The sequence below is a fragment of the Anticarsia gemmatalis genome, chromosome 16 (assembly GCF_050436995.1).
Source record: "Anticarsia gemmatalis isolate Benzon Research Colony breed Stoneville strain chromosome 16, ilAntGemm2 primary, whole genome shotgun sequence".
NCBI lineage: Eukaryota > Metazoa > Arthropoda > Insecta > Lepidoptera > Erebidae > Anticarsia > Anticarsia gemmatalis.
The window spans coordinates 8,619,201-8,641,966 of record NC_134760.1 but is presented as its reverse complement, the minus strand read 5'-3'; the positions used below and the strand labels follow the sequence as shown (position 1 = coordinate 8,641,966).

General features: G+C 32.8%; 2 protein-coding genes across 2 annotated transcripts in view; both read left to right on the top strand.

Moving 5' to 3' along the window:
- Nucleotides 1-22,766, top strand: part of LOC142979536 (neuropeptide CCHamide-2 receptor-like) — a 93,564-nt gene that overhangs the window by 27,722 nt on the left and 43,076 nt on the right. The window lies entirely within an intron of this gene.
- Nucleotides 16,704-20,575, top strand: LOC142979365 (uncharacterized). The gene is made up of 3 exons (XM_076124232.1): nt 16,704-16,843; nt 18,055-18,223; nt 18,517-20,575. Exons 2-3 carry the CDS (start codon nt 18,151-18,153, stop codon nt 19,647-19,649), a joined length of 1,206 nt encoding a protein of 401 aa, XP_075980347.1. The 5' UTR covers nt 16,704-16,843; nt 18,055-18,150; the 3' UTR covers nt 19,650-20,575.

The window sequence follows — 22,766 nt, the reverse complement described above, 5'->3', positions numbered from 1 at the left end:
AAATACTATACTAATCGTTTCTTTATGTAAAATCACTTGAAATAAAATATAAATTACTAAGCATTTTACCTTTTCTTTCAGTTTAATTTTCACTTTCGTGGAATTGTGATTAGTCATTAGTCAATCGTTTCAAATCTATTAGGGTACTAAAGGTATGAATAATTTAGATTCGGTTAGATTACGGTAATTACTTACTAAGGGACTTGAGTTTTTACGTTTAGGAATTTAGGGTTAAAACGGAACAAATATTGGTAGTTTTACAAATGTTTTTTTTTATGTTAGGCAGGGCAGTGGAGGTCTCTCGCAAAAAAAGCTTCCCTGGATTTTTCTGATTATAATGTAATATGGTCTATTTAAACGGCAATATCTTACAAACAAGTCAAGTGCGTAGTACTCGTAACCGGTGGGCTTGTACAACAAGATGTATGTGAATGATGCAACAGAAGTTTCTAAGGATTGTACCAAGTGGCGTACCTTGGTTTCTTCCTATTGCTATGATCTATTGACTGGTAAACCAATCTATGCACGGCTTGATTTAGATGGCCGATGCTATTGACATGTGGTAATAGATTGAGATTGTATCCGTTGTACCAGAGAGCCTTACAGCACTTTTACGTCCATAGACCTGTGTATAAATATGTAGTTTATGTACACTAGTTTCAAAAAATTGTATACACTGTCTCAATTTCTAACCGTACTTTCTTGTATTAAAATAGTATTGTACTATTAAATGTTAAATTCAAAGTAATTCATCGATAATCTGGTATTGCTTGTTTAATTATATTACATTTTATAACAGCTAATGATCTAGTAGCTGTTAAAATTTTTCATACAATTATATTTTAATATCAAAATTACTATTAATCACAATATACTGTCATATCATTATATCAAGTTGTCTGTAGTTCGATTCTCTACTACTATCGACTACCGACGACCGACCTGTCATCGAGTTGGTATGAAAATCTGGTCAGCGCCTCTGACGGGTGTCGTAGGAAATATTATGGCAGTACATTCTAAATGTCAAAATTTCGATATTGGTAGAGAATGGAGGTACTGTACGTTTGATGCATGTATAAACGTCAGATATTCGCCATTCAAACCGAAACAGTCTAGTATTGCAGTGGACATTACAATGCTATGAGCTATGCGCTTCAAAATGTATGAAGCATGCAAACACAAAGGGGCTGGAGTTTTAATTAGGGGCTTGCCACTCAATGTCTATCTGCTTCTGTCCCGGTGGAAATGACATCGCGTTCAACGTTGTGTGAGACAGTTTTGTCCAAGTCAAATGAACTGACGTATGACTATCAAAATGTTAATGTAAGTGGCAGAAATTAGTACAAATAAAAGTGAACAAAACCTTTTTCGAGATGTTTTTTTTTTGTGAGAAAACGTTAGTTGAATTGTAGATGTTTTTCTGTTTTAATTGAAAGGTCAGTCAAGTAAAGGCTGTTATTTTTTGTTTATACAAAAATTAGAAGCCATGTTTTTTTACCGGAATTTTCGGAAATCTTTCGGATTCTATTACTTTAAGATATTTGTCGATGCTATACAAATCATGGTATTACAAGTTCTATTGACACATTCATTTACATTCAGCTTCAAAACAAGCAGATCGCAAAATGTCTCCTTTAATATTGCGATCTTAACTAATACCTTACTGCGCAAGAGGTGAATAAGACCAAATCCTTTCAATCTAAAGATCTCTGCAACCAATAAAGCTTATATCTACACCGGGGTGGCTAGGTTAAATAATCCGTTGAATTCACTGACATATAGACGCAATACGTCACAGTTTCAGTACTGGCAGCTAAACCAGGGATGAGTTATAGACTAAAGTGGAGTACATGTCAGTAGAGCGATTTTGTAACAATATCGACTATAACCGAAAAGCTATTGACAGATTTTGTATGAAAATTTGAACAGCGCCACTAACGGACGCCACAGGAACTAATTTTTAGGTACAATTTTAATGCCAAACTTTCGGTAGTTGATAATACCAACTGAACTAAATCGCGCTACAGAAAGTACAGATACAATGAGAAATTGTTACTTAAAAGCAACTTACTTATTTCCTCAATCAATTTAAATAAAGTAAGTAGTAAATTTTCTTGATTGCCGGGTCCTAGTTCAGATTATCTGTCAAAAGCGTCAAATTGTAAGTAAAGTTTTCTGACCAGGCATAAACCTGGTCGTCTCTTCAATAATTACCTCAAATAGATGATTCCAAATATATTTTTCTGACTGAACTGTTTGAAATATAACCTTTAAAATGACAAATTTATCTTTTATCCTTATCAATTAACGGTTCGGTATAAAAATATAACAAAGAACACATAGTACGAAAGGGGATACTGTAATTTGTAGGAATGTATTTTGCTAGTCATCGATGTATGTATGTTGCGCCTTATGGATTTGACGTGACTCGTAAACTGCGATTTATCGCGTAAACATTGAACGCCACGCATGTATTGAATGTATTGGTCGTAAAGCAAATCTTTGGGCCTCTAGCTATTGGTCAATTACTTAATATTATGCAATATAACAAACAGTTCCTTTGATGACTAGTAAACCTGCCTTAATCAAAATGGCTAAGTATTCCGACATGGAAATTAAATCTGCATTTATTTCATAAAAATTGTTTTGTCAAACCTCAATTTTTACTAAAGAAATTCACATCTACAAATTGCTACAAGTTTGTGTGTAATAGAGTAAAATGTTATTATTAGTCCGTGACATTATGATACCATTTTAAACACTTATTTCGTCAATGGGGAAAGTCGACATTATTATTCATGTTAATATTAGTAATTAAATTGACCTTATTACAATAATAACTATATTACACATTGGCATAATCGAAAGTACCTACGCACAAATAAATACTACACAAAAAATAAAATCACAAAGGTCGACGCCCTAACATTTAAAAAAAGAATACTTCAATGACGTCACAAACAGCTGATCGTATGTCATTCGTTGAGTGTTGCCCCGTAATCTATCAAGTCTGAAAATAGATCGTATATCGACAAATTCAAATTTCGAAGGGATATGACGTATCGGTTGCGGGTAAAGTAGTGGCCATCTTGCAAATCATGTTCAATGAAGTGACGGTTTGAATATAAATAGTTTTTGGTAAGATGAAAGGGTTATTTGGGCTCAGTTTCTATTTTATGAAATAAATAAACTTTTCTTTCCCCGATTTTCTTAAGCCATGAGAAAACGCAATAAGATTAGTTTATAATTTTAGTTGTTTCTACCGGTTGCACAAAATAAATGTGCCCATAGTTTTAAAAAAAATATTGTAGTCTATGTTTGACTCCAGGCAAATTTCTTTATGCAAAAATGTATGGAAATCGGTTTAGTTTATAGGTTCGCATTTTTTTAGTTAGTAATTTACGTCTATGATACATATTTTAATTATCCAGTCCATATAAGTTTAGCTTACTTACAATCAGAAGTATAGAACTTATAATCGAAAATTGATTCCAAACTTTATTCACGTTCTTAATATCAGTAATTCACAAAACTACGTTTGCAAAATTACAATAGTTTTCAATTAAGTATGCAGAACAGATATTTGTGAGAACATTAAAACGATTAAGGAACATTTAATGTGCCTAAGGCCAGACACGGCACAGACGCTCCGTATCTACATAATGTAGAATTTTAATTTATTGCCAATAAAATTTAATTTTATTATTCGCTTATGATGCTTTAATGTGAGTTTGTATTGTTTGGACATGACATCAAGCATTTTTATGTGGATGGCTGTAATAAAGTGTCAGTCGGGAATGATGGTGATGTCTTTATTTACAGTTAAGGCAAGGGAAGGCTGCAAATTCTATTCGCTTGTACTTGCTCAGAAAGACAGATTATATGTATGAAGCATAAACACAAGATATATATAATGTATAGATTTTCTTTATATGTTGTATACAAAACTGTTAACAATCAAATGGTAGTCGTATGAAACAATAGCTAACGAAAGTAAATGGTGAATAGGTATTTGGTCCGATCCTGACGTTTTCCTACTGTACCTCAATAGCGTAATTTTCTACAGTCGGCACTGTCGAATAACGAGACTACCAGCAATCGGATATCTATGGAGAAATTCAAATGAACAGCGTCTCTAGCGGGCCCCGTAAGAACTATTTTGGCAGTACATTTTAAATGTTAAACTATCGATACTCGACAGTACCGACCTTAGAGAATTGCGCTCCTGGAACACAAAATAATGTTCGTTTATCAATTGTTTCGTTGTCACAATACAAATACCGTAATACCGTATGTAAGTGGACTGAATGTATTCTTACTACAGCTACTCCATCCCAAAACCTCGACCCTTTCAAGAAGATACAGAACAAAATAGAAGATATTTATCGTCCACAATAAAATTATATAAAGCTACTATTTATAAGATAACTATCAGTATTACTTTGATACGAGTAGATATCATAAAACGTTTCAAACAGAACCAACGATTGATTTATGTTATCGGATAGGGAAGCAAATACAATACCATTAAGAATAAAATCGTTTTACAATTCAGTACTGTTTCATATGGCTTTTTGCCAGGTTTTGGATATATTTTTGCTGTGGGCTTTGACCTTGTTATTTACTAGGTAAAAAATGAAATGGTTTTTCTATCATTATAAACTTATTACGGTCATGCTACTGAGCAGCTGAAAAACTAGGAATCTAGCGGAATTGATTCACGACGGCAAAAAGAAATAAGTTATCATCGAAAAACACTTATGTGTGTAGTAAGACAAATTTTAATTGTGTTATATCGTGTACTTACATACAAATGGCTTAAGTGCTTGAGGTGAAACTGAGAAAGCCATGGGTTTTAGTACACACCATACTGGATGCATAAATATCTGCGTAAAATCACGCCTTGTTCTCAAAAGAGTAGGCAGAGACCTAAGATCGCCACTTGGTACGATCCTTACCAACTTTCCTTTGCTTCATTCACATCCATACACCTTATCATACAGGACCGCCGGTTCCAAATGCTAAACTTTTTGAAGGATATCACCGATATGATCCGTGTATGTTTTTCTAGAGCGTCCCCTCCCGGCGTTACCAAGTACTGCATAATAATATATTTCTTGTAAGTTACTTATACGAAGAATTATGGACAAATAATAATAATTTACTTTAAGACATCAATCTAGCAGGTAATAAGCGGTCGATAATAAACAATAAAGTCAATAGAATAATCTTACATCACAATATCAAAATTCACATCCATATATGTATGCAATTACTTTACCCTTCACCCTTTCCGTAGCTCAAGGCGATTTCTCCAAAACCATTAGAGGCAAGTTCCTACGAATATGGACCAATTAGACGTTTGATCAACAGGAAATGTATGTCAAAGAAAGCTTTTAACGAGTGCTCCGTTATTTCAAGTGTGAGAGAGAAGGAATATAAATATCACGTATTGTTTTTATAGGGCCTTCTTAGTTTTAGGCCATAATCTCTGATGTTTGTTTGCTTTATGACTATTTGTAGGAGAAATCCAGAAGTAAAGGATACATTTACCATATAATTGATAACTTAATTTTAAAAAGGTTGTATATCACAACGCGAAGACATAAGACAAAACATTAATTTATCAAAATTCTATTATTAAGAAACTAAATCTTCACTTATAACTTGTCCTCACTAATGTTAAAAATGCCAATGTCTTTTGGTCTGCATACTTGCAACGCTTTTACGGTTAAACGTTGAATGGCTTTCTATTCATGGATATAATGGAAGTTTTTTCAAAAATTAAGCGCAATGTAACGCTTCATAAACAGGATACGAAACTTTGTCGTCTAGTATCTATTTCTCTATAGCAACTAACAAAGATCCATCAATATTCTATAGCTTTAATAAGAATATCCCTTTTTGTTCTAAGCCTTTTATTTCACGCTATCAATATTTTCAATAACTTATTTATAAGCTTCACCAAGAACCGTAATATTACTTCCTTTGTTCTCGGCGTTATTATAGATCTTATTACAGCCTTCTATTAACGGAAGAGGTTTTATTTCATGAAGGTTTCTCAAAGGCCAGGTCGGGCCATCTTTTTGTTCCGTTTCCGAAATGTCAGACGTCTGGTGTTGTCACCTCAAAAGATAGAGGTAGTTTCTTTTGAACTGTGAGCAGTTGCCAACAGAATTTTGTATGGCTGGCGAAATTAACTATGTTTCGAAAATACGAGCTCTTTTATTCTAGATATATTTATTCTATTGTATTACAGACTTAAATACTTAACGTTACCATCTGAGAAAAGGTATTTATTTTTTCGTTCAGTGCACTTCTTTGATGAATTTAGCTGATAGAATTTGTACGTTAATACTTTAGATCATTCAATTCATTAGTTTCATGTTAACGTAAATCGTAATAATAAACAAGAAACAATGTAAGTGTACTTCCACCATTTTTTTAGAACATAGGTACTGTTAACAATTTTGAACGTACTTTAAACATAATATGTAGTACCTTAAATATAATAATTACTTTCTTTTACGAAATATTACCGTAATACATTTTTTATTGTTTATTTTTAACAGCGGTTTTCACTAGCCAAAATTTTTCGTAAGTAGTAAATTTTCAACAACATTTTCGCCCAGATATGTATCTTTTCAGCAATAAATAACGATTTTACTTGGAAATCTATTTATCATTGTTAACAGGTAATAGATGAGAGGTAATAATGTTGTCACTATTTAATAGTAAACATCGCTGAGTTACGCTATTTGACTTCGAGGTTTGTTTATAAAAGTGCTGTACAAATACGCAAGGGTTATTTTAAGAAAACCATTTGTAGAATTGTGAGAGTTTTTTTTGGTTTTGAGGAAAGTTCAACAGCATTTTTGATCATTTATACAGCGGTATTTTCTGGATCTCAATCATTTCTTCTGACATGAAATCGTAAGGAACTATTACTACTATTACGTGTATGTTTCTATTCGTCGTTTTAAATCTCTCATCCTTCACTTTTTATAGTAACTAGTATATGTCTGCGAATTCACATACTGTATGAATTCACTGTAAAATGTTGTTGACATTGATTCAACCATTATGAACTAAAAGAAAAAACAAGCAACATTATTATTTCTATCCGTAGCAAAACGAAGAATATCTTCGTAAAATTATTTACAATTACAAAACGTCTATTGAAAATAATTGAAAACAATTACTTGGTGACGCCGACGTCTGTATTGATATAATGGCCATCAAAAACGAATCAGAAACTTATCCTTGCGTCAATAAAACAAATACGTATTCAATATTTTATTCGGACACCAGCTGTTTCAAGTGCCTAGTCGATTGACGTAAAACATTTTTGTACGCACTTACGTTTCTGTGGTCGATATTCTGAATTTTTGACTGACTTGATTGACCATTCAACTGGTTAATCAATGACAGTACCAACGCGATGGCTTGGAATGATGATCAACCTCTTCGACAGATTTCAGTATCAGCAGCCACTTCCAGATTAACGTTGATGCCCGAGATTTTTATTTTCATGAAATAACACCACAAAATATTAACTACAACAAAACTGTTACTACTTTTAATGAAATGTATACTAATGGATTCATAGGTCCAGTTACATAAGGCTTTACCAAATTATTTGTTATCACAATGACATGACTAATTTATTATAACATTAATGATAATGCATGTGGTTTATACATGAATTGTTTATTTGTAAAGGTAAAATGAGATCACCAACACTACTCCGCTCTTGTAAAAAGTTGAACAAAAATTATTCGACATCGTAATAGTAGTTTCGGAGACTTATTCAAATCTTAAAAGTCTGTTCCAATCAAAATTTAAACTACTTAATAATTGTTTCTTCGAAAGACTGAACTGTAAGTACTTTACAACTTTATAGAAAGTCCAACCTACGTCATCTCTCATCATTAAATTCTTGAAGCGAAGCTGTATAAAATCGATAGCCACTTTGTATTAATAGCCCAAGTATAAATTTAATGATTGAAAGGAAGCCTTACAACTGGCTGCTGATGTGAGATTTTATCATTGTTTTTTACTGCTCTATAATAAACTGGATAGCAGTGAATTTTATGAATACTATTTAATTGAAGAGTAAGGTAATTTTGATATTTTAATGCTTATGTTGACTACAAATGTCGCCCTATGTTCTTTTGTCATTTGATTTGACTATCAGTAGACTACGAACTCCCTAGCGCACTGGTTAATAAAGTGGTCACCGCGCCACTACCAGCTCGTCGGGAGCATGTGGGTTCGATTCCCAAATGGAACAATTATATGTATTATTCTATTTGTATCATTTGTTTGGGTCTGGTTGTACTTGGTCTTTGTCGTTTACATGTAATCGATAGCCACTTTATATTAATAGCCCAAGTTTAAATTTCATGGTTGAAAGGTAACCTTACAACTGGCTGCTGATGTGAGATTTTATCATTGTTTTTTACTGCTCTATAATAAACTGGAAAGCGGAAAATTTTAAGAATCTTTAAAAATATTGAATACTGTTCAGGAATAAGGTCATTTTGAAATTTTTATGTTAATATTGACTGCTAGTGTCGCTTTACGTTCTTGTGCCATATAAAAGCATTCCTGTTTACGGCATTTTATTTATTGTCCTTATTTAAAATTTTACACTACATGCTTCTACCAAATTATTTCATAAGCACAGTTTATTTTACAAAGTTCCTGATAAAACATGATGATGGAACGATAAAAGTATTCTAGAATAAATGACAATTTAAGTAATTAAGGCTTATTTTACTAATTTTCATTTATAGCATAAAAAAAATGATGACATACTTATCTTAGTAGCTACAGTACCGCAATTCTTTGCCACTATTGACTACTGACAACCGGCTAGCTATCGAAAAATGTTGTATGACAATCGGTTTAGCGTCTCTAGCGGGCATCGTAGAAACGATTCTGGTCGAACATTTTAAATGTCAAACTCTCGATACTCGATGGTCCCAATTGTAGAGAATCGTGCTACAATTGTTTGACAATTATTTAAATAGACACGGAATACTCTCGAGAGTTTAATCTTAAACTAGCCTCACGTATTACTAATTTGTACACTAGTCTCACTAAAGTAGCAAAGCTTAGCTAAATGCAACCATTTATACATCCAAGTTAACTATATTAGTCAAACTTCCTCTGCAAGATTTGAGAGTACAGTTGAAAGCAGTAAAATGTATACACTGTCACATTTCCAAAAGCATTTTTCTATTTATATTTTTTTGTTTCAAAGTAAGTTACAATCACAGGGTATTTTTGTTGACTGATAGTATTTAGTTTTCCCAAAGGGGTATCATGTTATAACTCAGATAACTGTTTTGAGGAGGTCAGATAGGTAGTCGCTCTATGTTAAACTGGTATTTATTTGCATCTGGTGTCACTGGAAGCAACTCCAACATAGTTGGAAGAAAAGCTAGGCTGATATTTGATAATGTGGCAGACAACATCACATGATTCATGTACACTGTATACCTATTTTGGCTTGTGACTGTACTCTATATCCCCAGTTATACGATCTACTCATTGCACCATTTCCTTTGATTTTCTGCTTTAATTCTCGTTTTGCTCCGGAGAAATTTTATTAAAGAGGTTCTTACTTAAGGTTTCAATGCATTTCCTTTAAGCCAGTATTAAAATTTCTGAGGTAACGGAATTCCCAGGTATAGTTTTTAAGAGGTTTTCTTATAAAATTCTACGGACTGGTTATTAAAAGTTTGAAATATTTTTATGATTAAATATTTTTTACCTATAAAAAGTTTTAAGAAATTTCTTTGTTCTTGAATTACCACAGATTTATTACAAAGCTTTAATGATTGTAAAGAAGACAAGTCCTAGTGAACTTTACATACACTCATACGGTTTACGTAAGTACGGTTGACATTTTTACATCGGATACTAAATTGTTTTTATACAATGCGTGTAAATTTTGATAAGTTAAAGTAAATACGAAGTTACATACTTTAACCTAAAAAAGACGATTTTACCTACATATATCAAAAAATAATCCTTATCTTTATAGTTAGTTTATTTAACCTCCTGCCTACCAGGGTAACTTTTTTTGGAGTATGCTGTTGAAATTTTAGTATAACGTTGACAATAGGATATGATATACAGGAAAAATAGTTAAAAAAATCCTTCATGGGGAAAATCGGTTTTTCCCTATGTCCTTTATGTAGGACAAAGTGACTATATTACTATGTGATTTATGAAGGACATAGACTAGTTTTAAGGTAAACAATGGGTTTTGGATAGGAATATAATACAAATTAAACATGTTTTTAATTGTCGGAATTGTATGTCCGTCTCACAAAGTTGAAAATAAAACAAAAGGAAAACTTATTTCAAGCAAAACTATCAGAATTAAACTTTCCTCATCTTCAACAATTCTTAATAACTTATTAATCGTTAATTAGGAACATAATTAACGGATCAATCAAGTTTCATGAATACCTTTACCAATATACGACTCTATGTTTTGGTGGAAATCGAAAAAACTATTCTTGTTTGGCGTTAAACAAAAATATCCGCACATTTTTTTGCAAAATAGTGTTTTTTTTATGACATCCACTCTTTCTACATCGCGACTGTTTTGCTCCATGAAAAAAATATGCAGCAGCGTTTGCATGGCTTTCTCTCTCCCTCTTGTGTTTAGACTCCATTACCTCGTACTCATCGTCATCCTCATAGTCGTCATCTCTTCCTTCATTATCCGAAATAAGCTAAATCCAACTTATATTTGCTCAGCTGCATGACATTTCTCTTATGGGCACCCTTTTCAACCTGAACAATGCGATAATGCAGCCAAGCATTAACCACGGCAAGGTCAAAAAGCTATGGCATTGTCGGATATAGCCACAAATATGTTGAAATATGTACTTATGTACTTTATAAAGTACATCAGAAGTCTAAGTACTAAAACTTTTACTGTCTACATTTGTCCTCTGCAAAGGACATAAAACAAAAAATCATGGTGTATTGAATATTTTATAAAATTATATCAAACTACCAGTGCACATCATCATTTTATAGTCTTAATTAATTAATTACCGCATAATATCCATTAAGAACCAACATTTCAATAAGATTCAAATCGATTAACGTACCGCTGTGGGTACGCACCGACACACGTCCATCTTCCGTCTCCATTACGTAAAAAGGGAACCACACGGCAATTGACTTTTACCTATATTTAGTAACCTAGATATTCGATAGATGTCACCATCTAAATCTTTTGGGACTACCAGTTTAAGAAGCGGCAAAATATTTTTTTGAAATTTATCCGGTCTTATGTCCTGTTTGTAGTACAGATGTAGGCAGGAGGTTAAATGAAAATCGATTTTATTTTTCATTTAAGCTGTCTCCTTTAAGAAAACACTGTCAAAAATATTAAAGTTCTGAGATTGAGCCAAGACAATTTAAAAAGGACTGCTTATTTACTATCCACCGAATAGCGGAGCTATTTTACTTTCTTAGTTACAGCGTTATGTCATTTTACATTAAATACAAATCATAATACAGGGGTAGTTTAAAGCAAAGATAACTTTCAGGGCATGACTTTTACCCCGGTTTTATTGCCAAGCTTTTAACACGATAAGATCTGAGCGCATTTCAGTCATTAACTTATCTACATTACATCTTTGATGGTGCAATAGTTGCAGTCGTACTGATTTCAATCTATGCGGGTATTTTATACTTACTGATAACTTTTGGGGTCTGAACTAGTAGATCGCTACTAGTCGGTGGTGTTTGCGACTACATATTAGTATATTGTTTTGCTCCATTTTGCTAGATTTAGCGCTATTTTCTAGACTTGTTACTATTGTATGAAAGACGGTTCTTGCTTTATACGCTAGGGGTCACTTTTAAATAAAATGTATAGAAAGCTACTAGGTAGTGGATATTTGAGAGTGGTAGAAAATTGCCCCTCTCATTACTGAGATTTGGCTTCGATTTTCTTTCCATTTTTTTGGACTTTACGCAGCAAAATAGTCACGCTTCATATTTAATCAAATCATTCATGCAATCGTGTATGGAGCTGTTTAAATATTATTATTACCCTCAACATTTGACATAAAGTAAGCATAAAACCCATAAAATGGACAAAGTAAAACTTCCATCAATTACGTCACAAGCTGTCAATTTCATTCAGTAATAAACCGTCATACATTTTTCTTCACTCGTCAGAAATAATTTAATAAGGTCGGTCACATATGGCCGGGGTGGTGATTGATAGAACTTTTCAACGAAGGTACGGCAATCTGTCTTTATTTACAGACTTCACGGTCACTTGAGTGGAGCGAGGACGTCTTCCGGTTTTAACTTCGTGGCGAAGACTATATTTTACTGCGTATATAATAGAAGTAAGAATTTAAGCGAAATCTTGCTATATTATGAATGTGAAAGAGTGTTGGTTTGTTTTGGTTTAAGGTTAAAATACCTGTAACGAATAATATTTTTTTGAAAAGATGATAATTAATTATATTGTGAGATTTTCTTTAATTTCGGGCCCATATTTGTAGTCTATATTTCAGCTTAGCCACATACATATGTATGTATGTATATGTTACTGTAAAAGCCCGAACGGTGGTAAATCCTAAGATTTTCCGGTATAACCTAAGATTTACCAACTCGCAATGGTAAAAGTCCGAACAATTCTTTTATTTCGAACTTTTACCTATATTCACTTGATGATGTCGAGATGTCGCCGGAGCCCCGCTTCGCGGGGCTCCTCCTGCTGGGTGGTTAAAAAAAATAACCACGAAGGCTAAGGTGGGAGCTTCGCTTCGCTCGCTCCCACCTAAGCCTTCTAACCTAACCTACCCATGTCGCTGTGCCCAAAACACCTTCTTTATAACTATGTCACATTATATAATTATACCGTGAAATAGTTATAAACATAGTTATGAACGAGGATTTTTTTATATACCGTAACATAGTTTTTAAACTTCGGCTTGTTCGGACTTTTACCATTGAGAGTTGGTAAATCTTAGGTTTTACCGGAAAATCTTAGGATTTGCCACAGTTCGGGCTTTTACAGTAACATATACATAAAATCACACCTAATATACTCGAAAGTGTAGACAACCTATATTTTCAGTCTATACGAAATGAAAGGCTAGGACAAGGGAGTTTCTACAATTCAATGATATACTTTAGGCTCCAAATATAAAATAATACTAGCTTTGTAAATAAAAGTTGGCAATAGAAATAGTCCGATTTGCTTTGTAACGTTACATAGTATGAAAACATCACAGTTTCGGAACACAATATCCTAAAACAAAAGTAATTTCACGTGTTGTCACAAAAACGTACAATACCTGGAAACTAGGTTACTTGGCTAGCACTGAATTTGTTTACGTTCTTTAATGACGGCAACAAAGTATAAACCTAATCTATCGCCTTGATATTGTTAAAAAATATTGTAACGAATGATATAAAAATCTAATAAATATTCCATGTGTTAATGGCACCTACGATGGCAAAAACAAATTTTCTGATGATATGTCAAAATACAATTCTTGTGTCGGGTATTATATTGGTGCACCATTCAATCAACTACTGCTGAAATTATCACTTTTTACATAAAGGTATTATTCTGTAACATCAAATGACGTCGATTTAAAAGAAATGCTCCCAGGCTGCTATAAATTGATACTCAACGTACTGAGGGACGCCTACGTTTTTAATTAATACGCACACGGTACTTTAAAGCCATCGCCCACTTCGGTCTAATTAGGTCCTCTCTCTGAGAAAAAATCTAGATATACTTGAGATATTTTCAAGTTGTTTTTCTTTTTATTTTGTTTGGTTTCTAATCAACCTTTTGCCTTTGATGGCTAAAGATGCATCAAAGCATCGAATTTTTTTTCAGCAGCCAGTATTTTTGTTTAGAAAAAATTACGTGTGATGATAAAATTTGTCACACAGATTTTTTACTGACTTCAAATGAGGAGGTTCTCAATTTGAACGTCTTTTATATGTGTTACCGCATATCTCCGATATTTATCGTCCAATTTGAAATCATACTTTTAAACTCCTTTCACGCAGACGAAGTCGTAAACAAAAGCTAAGTAATAATATTGAGCATGTTTTTTGAAACAACGCAGTTTTTTGTTTCAAACTACAAGTGGTCAAAAGGAATATGAAAACACAGAACCACTTTGACCGTCCGTCTGATTTCACGGCCAATTTTCTCCGAAATAACTTGACATAAAAACTTGAAATAACGTAGTTGGTTCGTTTTTACTTTGATACTTACGTTTGGAATAAAATAAAAGGTGGAAATTTTGATAACACAAACGCGAAGGTTTCACAGACAGACAGACAGACATACAAAAAAATAATGTTATTATTTTTAGTAAAAATGCGCTTTTCGTCATCAAACGTCAAAGTTTGGCGAGTTTACTAACAACGAACACTAACTGTAATGTTTGTTTGTACAAAATAAATAAAAAAACTAACCCAACTCAATAGCTGAACTATTTAAAGTAAAAAAAAACAAGAAGATTATTGTAGCCCCAGGATTAATCAATTTTGCAATAACTTTTACAAATCAGCCCCTATCGTCCACGAAATAACCCGTATATAATAATATCACCTAGTTACTAAATATTGTCTTAAATCAATTCTCAGCAGGAAACATCTCTATCTCTAGCCAAGCGCTTTCCTATCCTATTCCTTACCGAAAATAACTGGCCAACTGATGGTATAATTAATGAGAATAGATAGCTTATCCTGTATTACATTGAGTGGCAAGAACCTCATTATTAACACTCCATTAGGTATCCGTCTCACAAATTATGTGACGGTACTTATATTTTAGGTAAAGATATTCTGGGATGTTAAGATTGTTGAACTGGCAAATACTTTCATTACCTTTGAAAATTACTGACGACTTTTGATTTTATTATTTTTTACTACAGTGACGTTATTTTTATATTTTTTTGATTACGAACAGGATTACGGATCAGTAGGTAACGGTAACGGGTTAAAAAGAACTATTTATTACATATTAAGGTGCCTGAGTCGATATTGTCAGCCGAAAATTATTGATTATTTTAACAGAGAAAAGTAAACAGCTCCATAACTTTATCTTCACTTAAGGTTTGCTCTTCTCAAAATGTTGTCCCGGAAAACTTCAAAATGATTACTAAGCATTAAATAACTCTGACATTTATTATAGTAGTATAGAAGCCAGCACACTAAAACCAATTTTAAATGGAACATGAAACAAGTTCAACTCTTTCTGTAATGACTTGGAAAACTGGTATCTTTTATTTGACCAATTTTCAACAACAATATCGCATTGGAACTTTGCCCGTATCTCATAGCGTTGCCAAACAGTTATCTAGGTTTTAGTAATAACTGTGTTACTGGTTGTTTCTTTTATTATAAAGATAGATGTCCCGCGGTTTCCGCTCGCGAACAAACTTGCTTTTTCATCGTTAGTATTTAAACAAAATATAGTATGTTCAATTTTGACTTATTATTATGTTAATTCATTAGTTTAGACATGTATTCGTTACACACGGATATAATTCCACATTATTTTGTAATATGAAGCAAAGGTGTAGATTTAAAAAACAGCTGAAATTTAACTGATCACCGTAACCTCTGACACTATAATTAAAGTATGTAAACGCCGCTTACACTGCGCCCAGCGGTCGCGAGTGTATGATTCCCACTCGGAACGAACATTTATGTGATTCACAAATGCTTTTAGTTGCACTTCGTATCCGTTGATTGTATGCTTCAAGTGCCTGCGATAAAATTGATTCTCAGTGCCAATTTTCTTGATTAAAAACGAAACAAGAAACTCGTTCGTGTCTCAATCTGATTGCCTCCCAATTCATATTTACTTCCACAACCACAAAGTTCATGTCTTACTGTGTAGTCTATACATATGTGTTTCCCAAACGTCATGTATACGACAGGCCTATAACTTTGATCAAAGGAAATGAAGGGTGCCAAATCATATTCACGCTGGCCCAACCCAAGATAATTGAGTAATTTCCTACCAAATCAAGTACCAATTATGAGCTCTTATGTAAAGTTTTAGCTAAGTCTATATACATACTAAATGTATAATTATAGAAATACTGAAATTTTCACAAAATGTACTTCTTTGCTGCTGAACAAAAGCTAAATATGAAATAAAATAAATATTAATGGCTTCTTTACAACAAACGTCATTTCTTGCCTTGCCGATATGGCAATGGTACGAACTCGTGCGCGAGTTCAACTCACGCTTAGTCGGTTTTCTAGGGTAAACATTTTACTGCAATTACATTTTATGCTTTTAGACCGACAACTTAGTATAGAGTCTTGGCACGAGCGATTTATCCGGATTTAATTTATTAATTTTGAATATTTCCAAAATAAAGTATCTGTATCAAACATGTCACTGATGATCTAAATTCTGAATTTTGTATATCTCTTTGAGCTAAAAAACTTGCATTCAAGGGCCTTTAGGGTTGTTGGGCTATAGTAAAAAGCAATTAACTGTAAATTAAATGTATGCAATATAGCAGTTAAATAATAACAACGAGGAATACTTTTGAGGAAAAACAATAAAATTAATAGTTGCGTCATAGTAGTCTATTAGCGTATTGCATTGATTTAAACAATAATAATAAGGGAATACCAGTTTTTACTGTGGTTTTCAGTCATACAGTTCAGTTGAAGTGAGTTTGTGGTGTTGAGTGTTATTGTACAAGTAATGAAGAAAAGTGGAAATTAAAAGTGATATTATTGTAAAATGCTGTCTTCATTTTGATATTTGAAAGTTGAAATACTGTGATGTGAAAACGTAAGTATATTTATATCTTTATTGGTATTAGAATACTTTACTGTTTAGCTAATTGCTTCTATAGTATTTATAAATATACTTCAAATTACCGTTTATTGATATACCTACTAATTTGATTAAAAGCTAGAAGTAATCAGTCTCTAGAGTAAATCAAAACTCTTTTCTCTCAATATCTTTTTTAGACTCTTGCATCAAATGTTACGCTGTAAATAATTTGTTTTATTGAGTTCCTTGACCCCTTTGCTCAATTTGATCCTTCGCAGCGTTTACAAACTGTATAAAGTTTCATAAACAGTCCCTGAAGGGATTCTATCGGCTAACTCATAATTGCCCATCGTTTTGGTTTAATCAAAACATAATATAATTTTAAAGTTCAAATAAAATTGAACTCGTTGCTTGAGAGCCTTAACTTATTTCCTCACAATATCTCACTTAACGTATGTTTATTACTCTGTCACATTAAAAATACTCAATGAATTTTGATTAAATGTAGACACAATACACATACGCAGTAATAGCTTAAATAAAAAAAATAGTAAAAGTTTACGGTTTGATTATAACTAAGGATTATTTTTTAACCCCGGTTAACCTTTCTACACCAACGAATTCCAGAGCAGAATCTAGTAATATATCTTATTTACTGGCTAATACGTGCGGCTCACGTCGTCAAAGTTTCTGGTCTAAAAAAAATGTAAGCGATATTTGACCTTCTTCAACTCACTCCATGCTAAAGAACAGTAAAATCAGGTTAACTATGAACGCAACAAACTATGGACAGCTTTTTGCATTTACATTATTATATACATTTTTTTTTTTTTTTTTTTTTTTAATAACCCATATCTGTCCCACTGCAGGGCAAGGGTCTCCTCCCAAACGAGGGGGAGGGGTTAGGCCTCGAGTCCACCACGCTGGCCAAGTGCGGGTTGGGGACTTTGCATGCCCTCAATAAATGTATTAAACAAATTTTAGGCATGCAAGGTTTCCTCACGATGTTTTCCTTCACCGTTAGAGCAAGTGATAATTATTTCTAATACACACATAACTTCGAAAAGTCATTGGTGTGTTGCCTCGGATTCGAACCTGCGACCACTTGCGTGGGAGGTGCCAACTTAAACCACTCGGCTATCACTGCTTTTTAATATACATTAACATATGTATATATTTTATTGACCTTTATTCCTTCTATTAACCGTACAATTGTTTGTTTCCAGAGTCACTTTTAACCCAGAGAATTTTTCCTCATTTGAACCGATTGCGGTATGAGAAGAGCAGTGTTTTGCAATTAGCCGTAGAATAACTAATACACAATGCAACTGTTTCATTTGATTGTATTCTTTGGAGCCTTTTCGAGTGTGTTGTGTTATTATGATGGAAAACCTTGTAAGTATTCCTGGTATTTTAAGTCTAGATTGTGAATAATCCTAATGCAAATTAGTTATTAACTAGCTTGTGTACTTTTGGAAAAGTTTTTTTATTAACTAGTAATCGTTAGTGCTATCCTCATCAATTAGATTGTACAGCAATATATTTTCGTAACTCATAAGTGCCTGTGTTTCACCAATTAAATAGTAAATGATTTGACTCTGTTTTTGAAATAAAAATGAATAGTTCTTATGTATACCGTCCCAATATTTTTGTAATTCATTGATGACAAGTGTATGCACTCTTTACAGGTTACCTGCCTAAAGGCGAAGTGACGATAAAAGTTTACGGTATTTATCTCATTGGATTCACGATATTTATCATGGCCGTCGTAATAACAATCTTAGCAGTTGCATTATACATGGTGATGCACAATAAATCATTCTTTGGAAAAAGTATCCAGCGAAACTCTTTTGTCAGACAAGAATCTAATCAAGGCGTCACTCTGTGCACCGTACCTAGTTCCAGTAACTTTATATGTCAACGTTGCAAAGATGGAAGTACGCTAACAGTGAATAGTGGTATCGTTGAAATAGGGGGGTTAAATGAACCAGAAACGCCGACAAGTAAGTACGATGACAAACATGTCGTACCTCGTGACAGAGCGACTCTTCGCTCAGATGACCCTCCAATGATAGCCCCCAAGAGAGCATTAAGAGCTGTACCGCAAAATACCATGCAGAAGGAACAAATGGACAAGATCATTGAAGCAGTTCTTAAGAGAAAACAAAAGAGCGATTCAGCAACCTTCAGGGAACTAGACGCAATATCAAAACCAAAAAGTGAAAAGTTACAAGTCAGTGATTCAACAAAGGAAAGTAAGTCACCTAGTTTGAAAGAGCTTAACGCTCATGAAGACAGCGATGACAATACATATCAAAATGCAACTGAATTAGATTTTAGAAATGAACTCAAATCAGATGTGACTAGCAAAAAGTCAGAGGATCATAAAAGTAGCAATGAGAGTTTGTACCAAAATTCAAGTGAATTAAATCTGAAAAGTGAAGTCAAGCCAGACGTTAAAATCAAAGTTGATGATGTTAAAAGCGAACCAGTTGTGTTTAGAACACTTGAAAGGAATAAAGATTTGGTTGACGGAAAAAAGAATTTAGATATTAAAATCCCGGTTCAAAACGATGATGATGAGCAAGAAGTTTATGATACTTTGCCAACACCAGTGAGATGTGGGGTATTGGACCCTGATATTGAAGAATTGATTGAAAACATGCCGGTGTACGACTTACCTCCTTCAAGAAGTTTGGAGGTCAGTACAGAGAAAAGGAATGTAATTTCAAAAGACACCGACACTTACTATTTATTGCCACTTACAAAGGATGATGGTGATGATAAAACGAGTTATGTTAATGCAAAATATTTAAAATAGAACTGTGGAAAATGGCGCTATACATAACTCCTTTCACATGGACACTTATAGGTGTAACATGGGTGGTATTGTTTACATAGTGTAGTGTAGGGGTGAATCATCTGCAATAGATGAATACAGGCCAATGATGACTGTAAGGGTAATAATATATTTTATTCGTGTTAAAATGTGTGTCAGGTTTCACTCCTTTTTTATTTGTAGCCAATTTTAATCTAGCTTAACATATTGTAATTAAACTTTAGCGTTTCTAAAAAGTATTTCTTAAATTTTATGTTAGTAAATAGACCAAAGATTGTTTTAAGGTTAGTGTATATGTTTTTGTAGGATTTTAGATTTTAATACCGGTAGCGTTAGAGTATTGAATACATTGTGTGGACAGTTGTGCTTAAAATGAATTTTTAGTGTGTATATTTTGCATAATTTATAAAGTAATTCGGTTAGCAAGAGTACAAAAGAATAATAGTACTATAGCTTTTAATTAATTTACCAGTATTATTATAAAAATATTGAACCTAATAATAATAATTTATTGCCTTTGTTTTGATGACAGAGAACATGTAGTATTTTGGCAATGATTCAAGATGTTGTCACTGTGTCCAGCGTATGTACATAATAGTTTATAATAAAAAGCTTTCAAAGTTTTGATTATCTATTTTTTTTTACATTCTGTTATAATATATTTCTACACATTCCCCGAAAGCAAATCCCCAAATCGCAGTTGGCCAGCCTGTGTACAAGTCGCGATAATTTAAAATAGTTTATAAGTTTCGTAGGTTATTTTACAATAATAATCAATATAAGTATAACTTGTAAATATTTATTTGCAATTGCGTAAATCCCATTATTTATAGACAGGAAAAATATCCATAATTATTAATTTTATATTGTACATAAATGGATGTGAATGCCTATTATGATATTTTGTTATGGACTAATAAAAGTTTGGTTTAAATATTATTGTTTGTTATTATACCGACAGTATGGTAGGTAAAATTCATTTATGGATTTCAAAGGGAGGAAAATAGGGAACAAAACATATCGCTTTGAAAATATGAGTATGCGTAATAATAATTTTAAATTGATAATTAAATAACAGAATATATGCTCAAGTTTTGTTAAAGAGACTTAGTAGATGTATCATGATAATAATGACCGTAGTAAACGAGTGTTCAAACGACTTAAGACACTTTACATTACGTTGGAAAAACTTAGTCAATAACACAAGAAATCTGGATCTTTCAGACATTTAAATGATAATACTGTAAACACAAAAAAATAATTCCCACGAATTAAGGATCTCTTCCTTTTTTGTAAGTCTTAAACTGGAGTCTTAAGTGTTAAAAACATCAGCATCGCTCATTCTTACGCATAACATGTACATATACTCATTCCATAATTTATTATCTACAAAGAAACTCCCCAATTTTAGTGTTTTGTGGTAAAACTGGCAAAATAATGTATAGCATACCGAAAACCTACAACTCTCTTTACGTCTACTTGAATAAGTAAAACCCGATTTAACTATTTACGTGTTTTCTAAAACACCATAAAAGATAAAACTGAATAATGCTGGCCAAATAAAAGTTACTAGTAGTAAGTGAATTTTATAGCACACTAGTTTTCCACCCGCGGCTTTTCCGGGGTGGAAATTAACTCCCTAAGGGGGCTAATTTTCGAAAATTTTCTCTTAGTCCCCTCTACACTTTCTCAGGCATGTTCAAACTAAATTTCAATTTTCTAAGCTCAGCAGTTTCGGCTGTGCATTGTCCATCGGTCATTGAGTCACTCACTAAGGGAAGAGTTTTATCTAATACTAGCTGACCCGCGCAACTTCGCTTGCGTCTCATAAGAGAGCCAAAATTTTCCCCGTTTTTGTAACATTTCTTATTGCTACTCTGCTCCTATTGGTCGTAGCGTGATGATATAGCGTTATAGCGTGAGCCTATAGTTATAGCCTTCCTCAATAAATGGATTATCTAACACTGAAATAGTTTTTCAAATCGGGCAGTTTCTGAGATTAGCGCGTTCAAACAAACAAACAAACAAACTCTTCAGCTTTATAATATTAGTTTAGAAGTACAGATATTATATTGATTGATTCCATCATTAAAACATACATAATAAAACTAGGGTAATGAAGGATGAATTTCCTTAATAAACAGGAACTGTGCATATAAACATAATAATATATAATATATCGTGACAAACATATTATGTTTTCAAAAGAATCAGTAAACCTTTATGTACAGTAGGTATAATAGGTATTATATGATGTAACAAAGTCTTTTACTGCGTTTGTTAAGATCGGTTGGTCGAGTTGGTAAGATCCGTCTGTCTATTCGTGATATACACAAGAGCGACTGTACCGAGCATCTTGATGCCGTTTTCAGAAGGTTAAAATGTAGGTTTATATTAATCAATGTTCTGTGAAAACTGAATTAGGCTGGTATATTATCTAAAAGTGTAGATAATTGTTTATTTTTATTATTATTCTTTGTATATTATTATATGTATTTGCTTCTTTTTATGGGCACACTAATTATAGTTTATAACACAAAGTAACTCGTAAAATACTTGTTTGGAGCTATTTTTAGAAAGACTAAGTCGCAAAAACTAGGTACTAAAATAAAACAACAACAAAAATATTTAGAAAATCATGAATGTACTAAAATATCTTGTAGATATTTCTTAAACGATTCGTCTTGCAAATTACTCGGAACTTTTTAACGACACTTGACATTTTCTTTTGGCAGCAATTTCAAAGTTATTTTTTTGTATGATAGGTATATTCAATGACCTGGATTTCAGTGATATTTAAAACACGTTCTTTCAGATTTCAAATGTTATTGACTAATGTTTATTACACTATCGTGTATGAAACACGACATATTATAATAGGTATTTATGTATTTATACATAGTCTTTTTTTGCATGATTTGGATATTGTTTTGCCATTCGTAATATAGATTTCAACTGATCCTAAAAAGGGGAATGATGGCATACAACCGATTTTTTAAAATGTTTTATCAAGTATCGAAGTTTCTCACCGACTCTCTACCAAAAAAAATTCAAAACTTTCTCAGTTCAAATTACTTCTCCTACACCATACAAAATTTT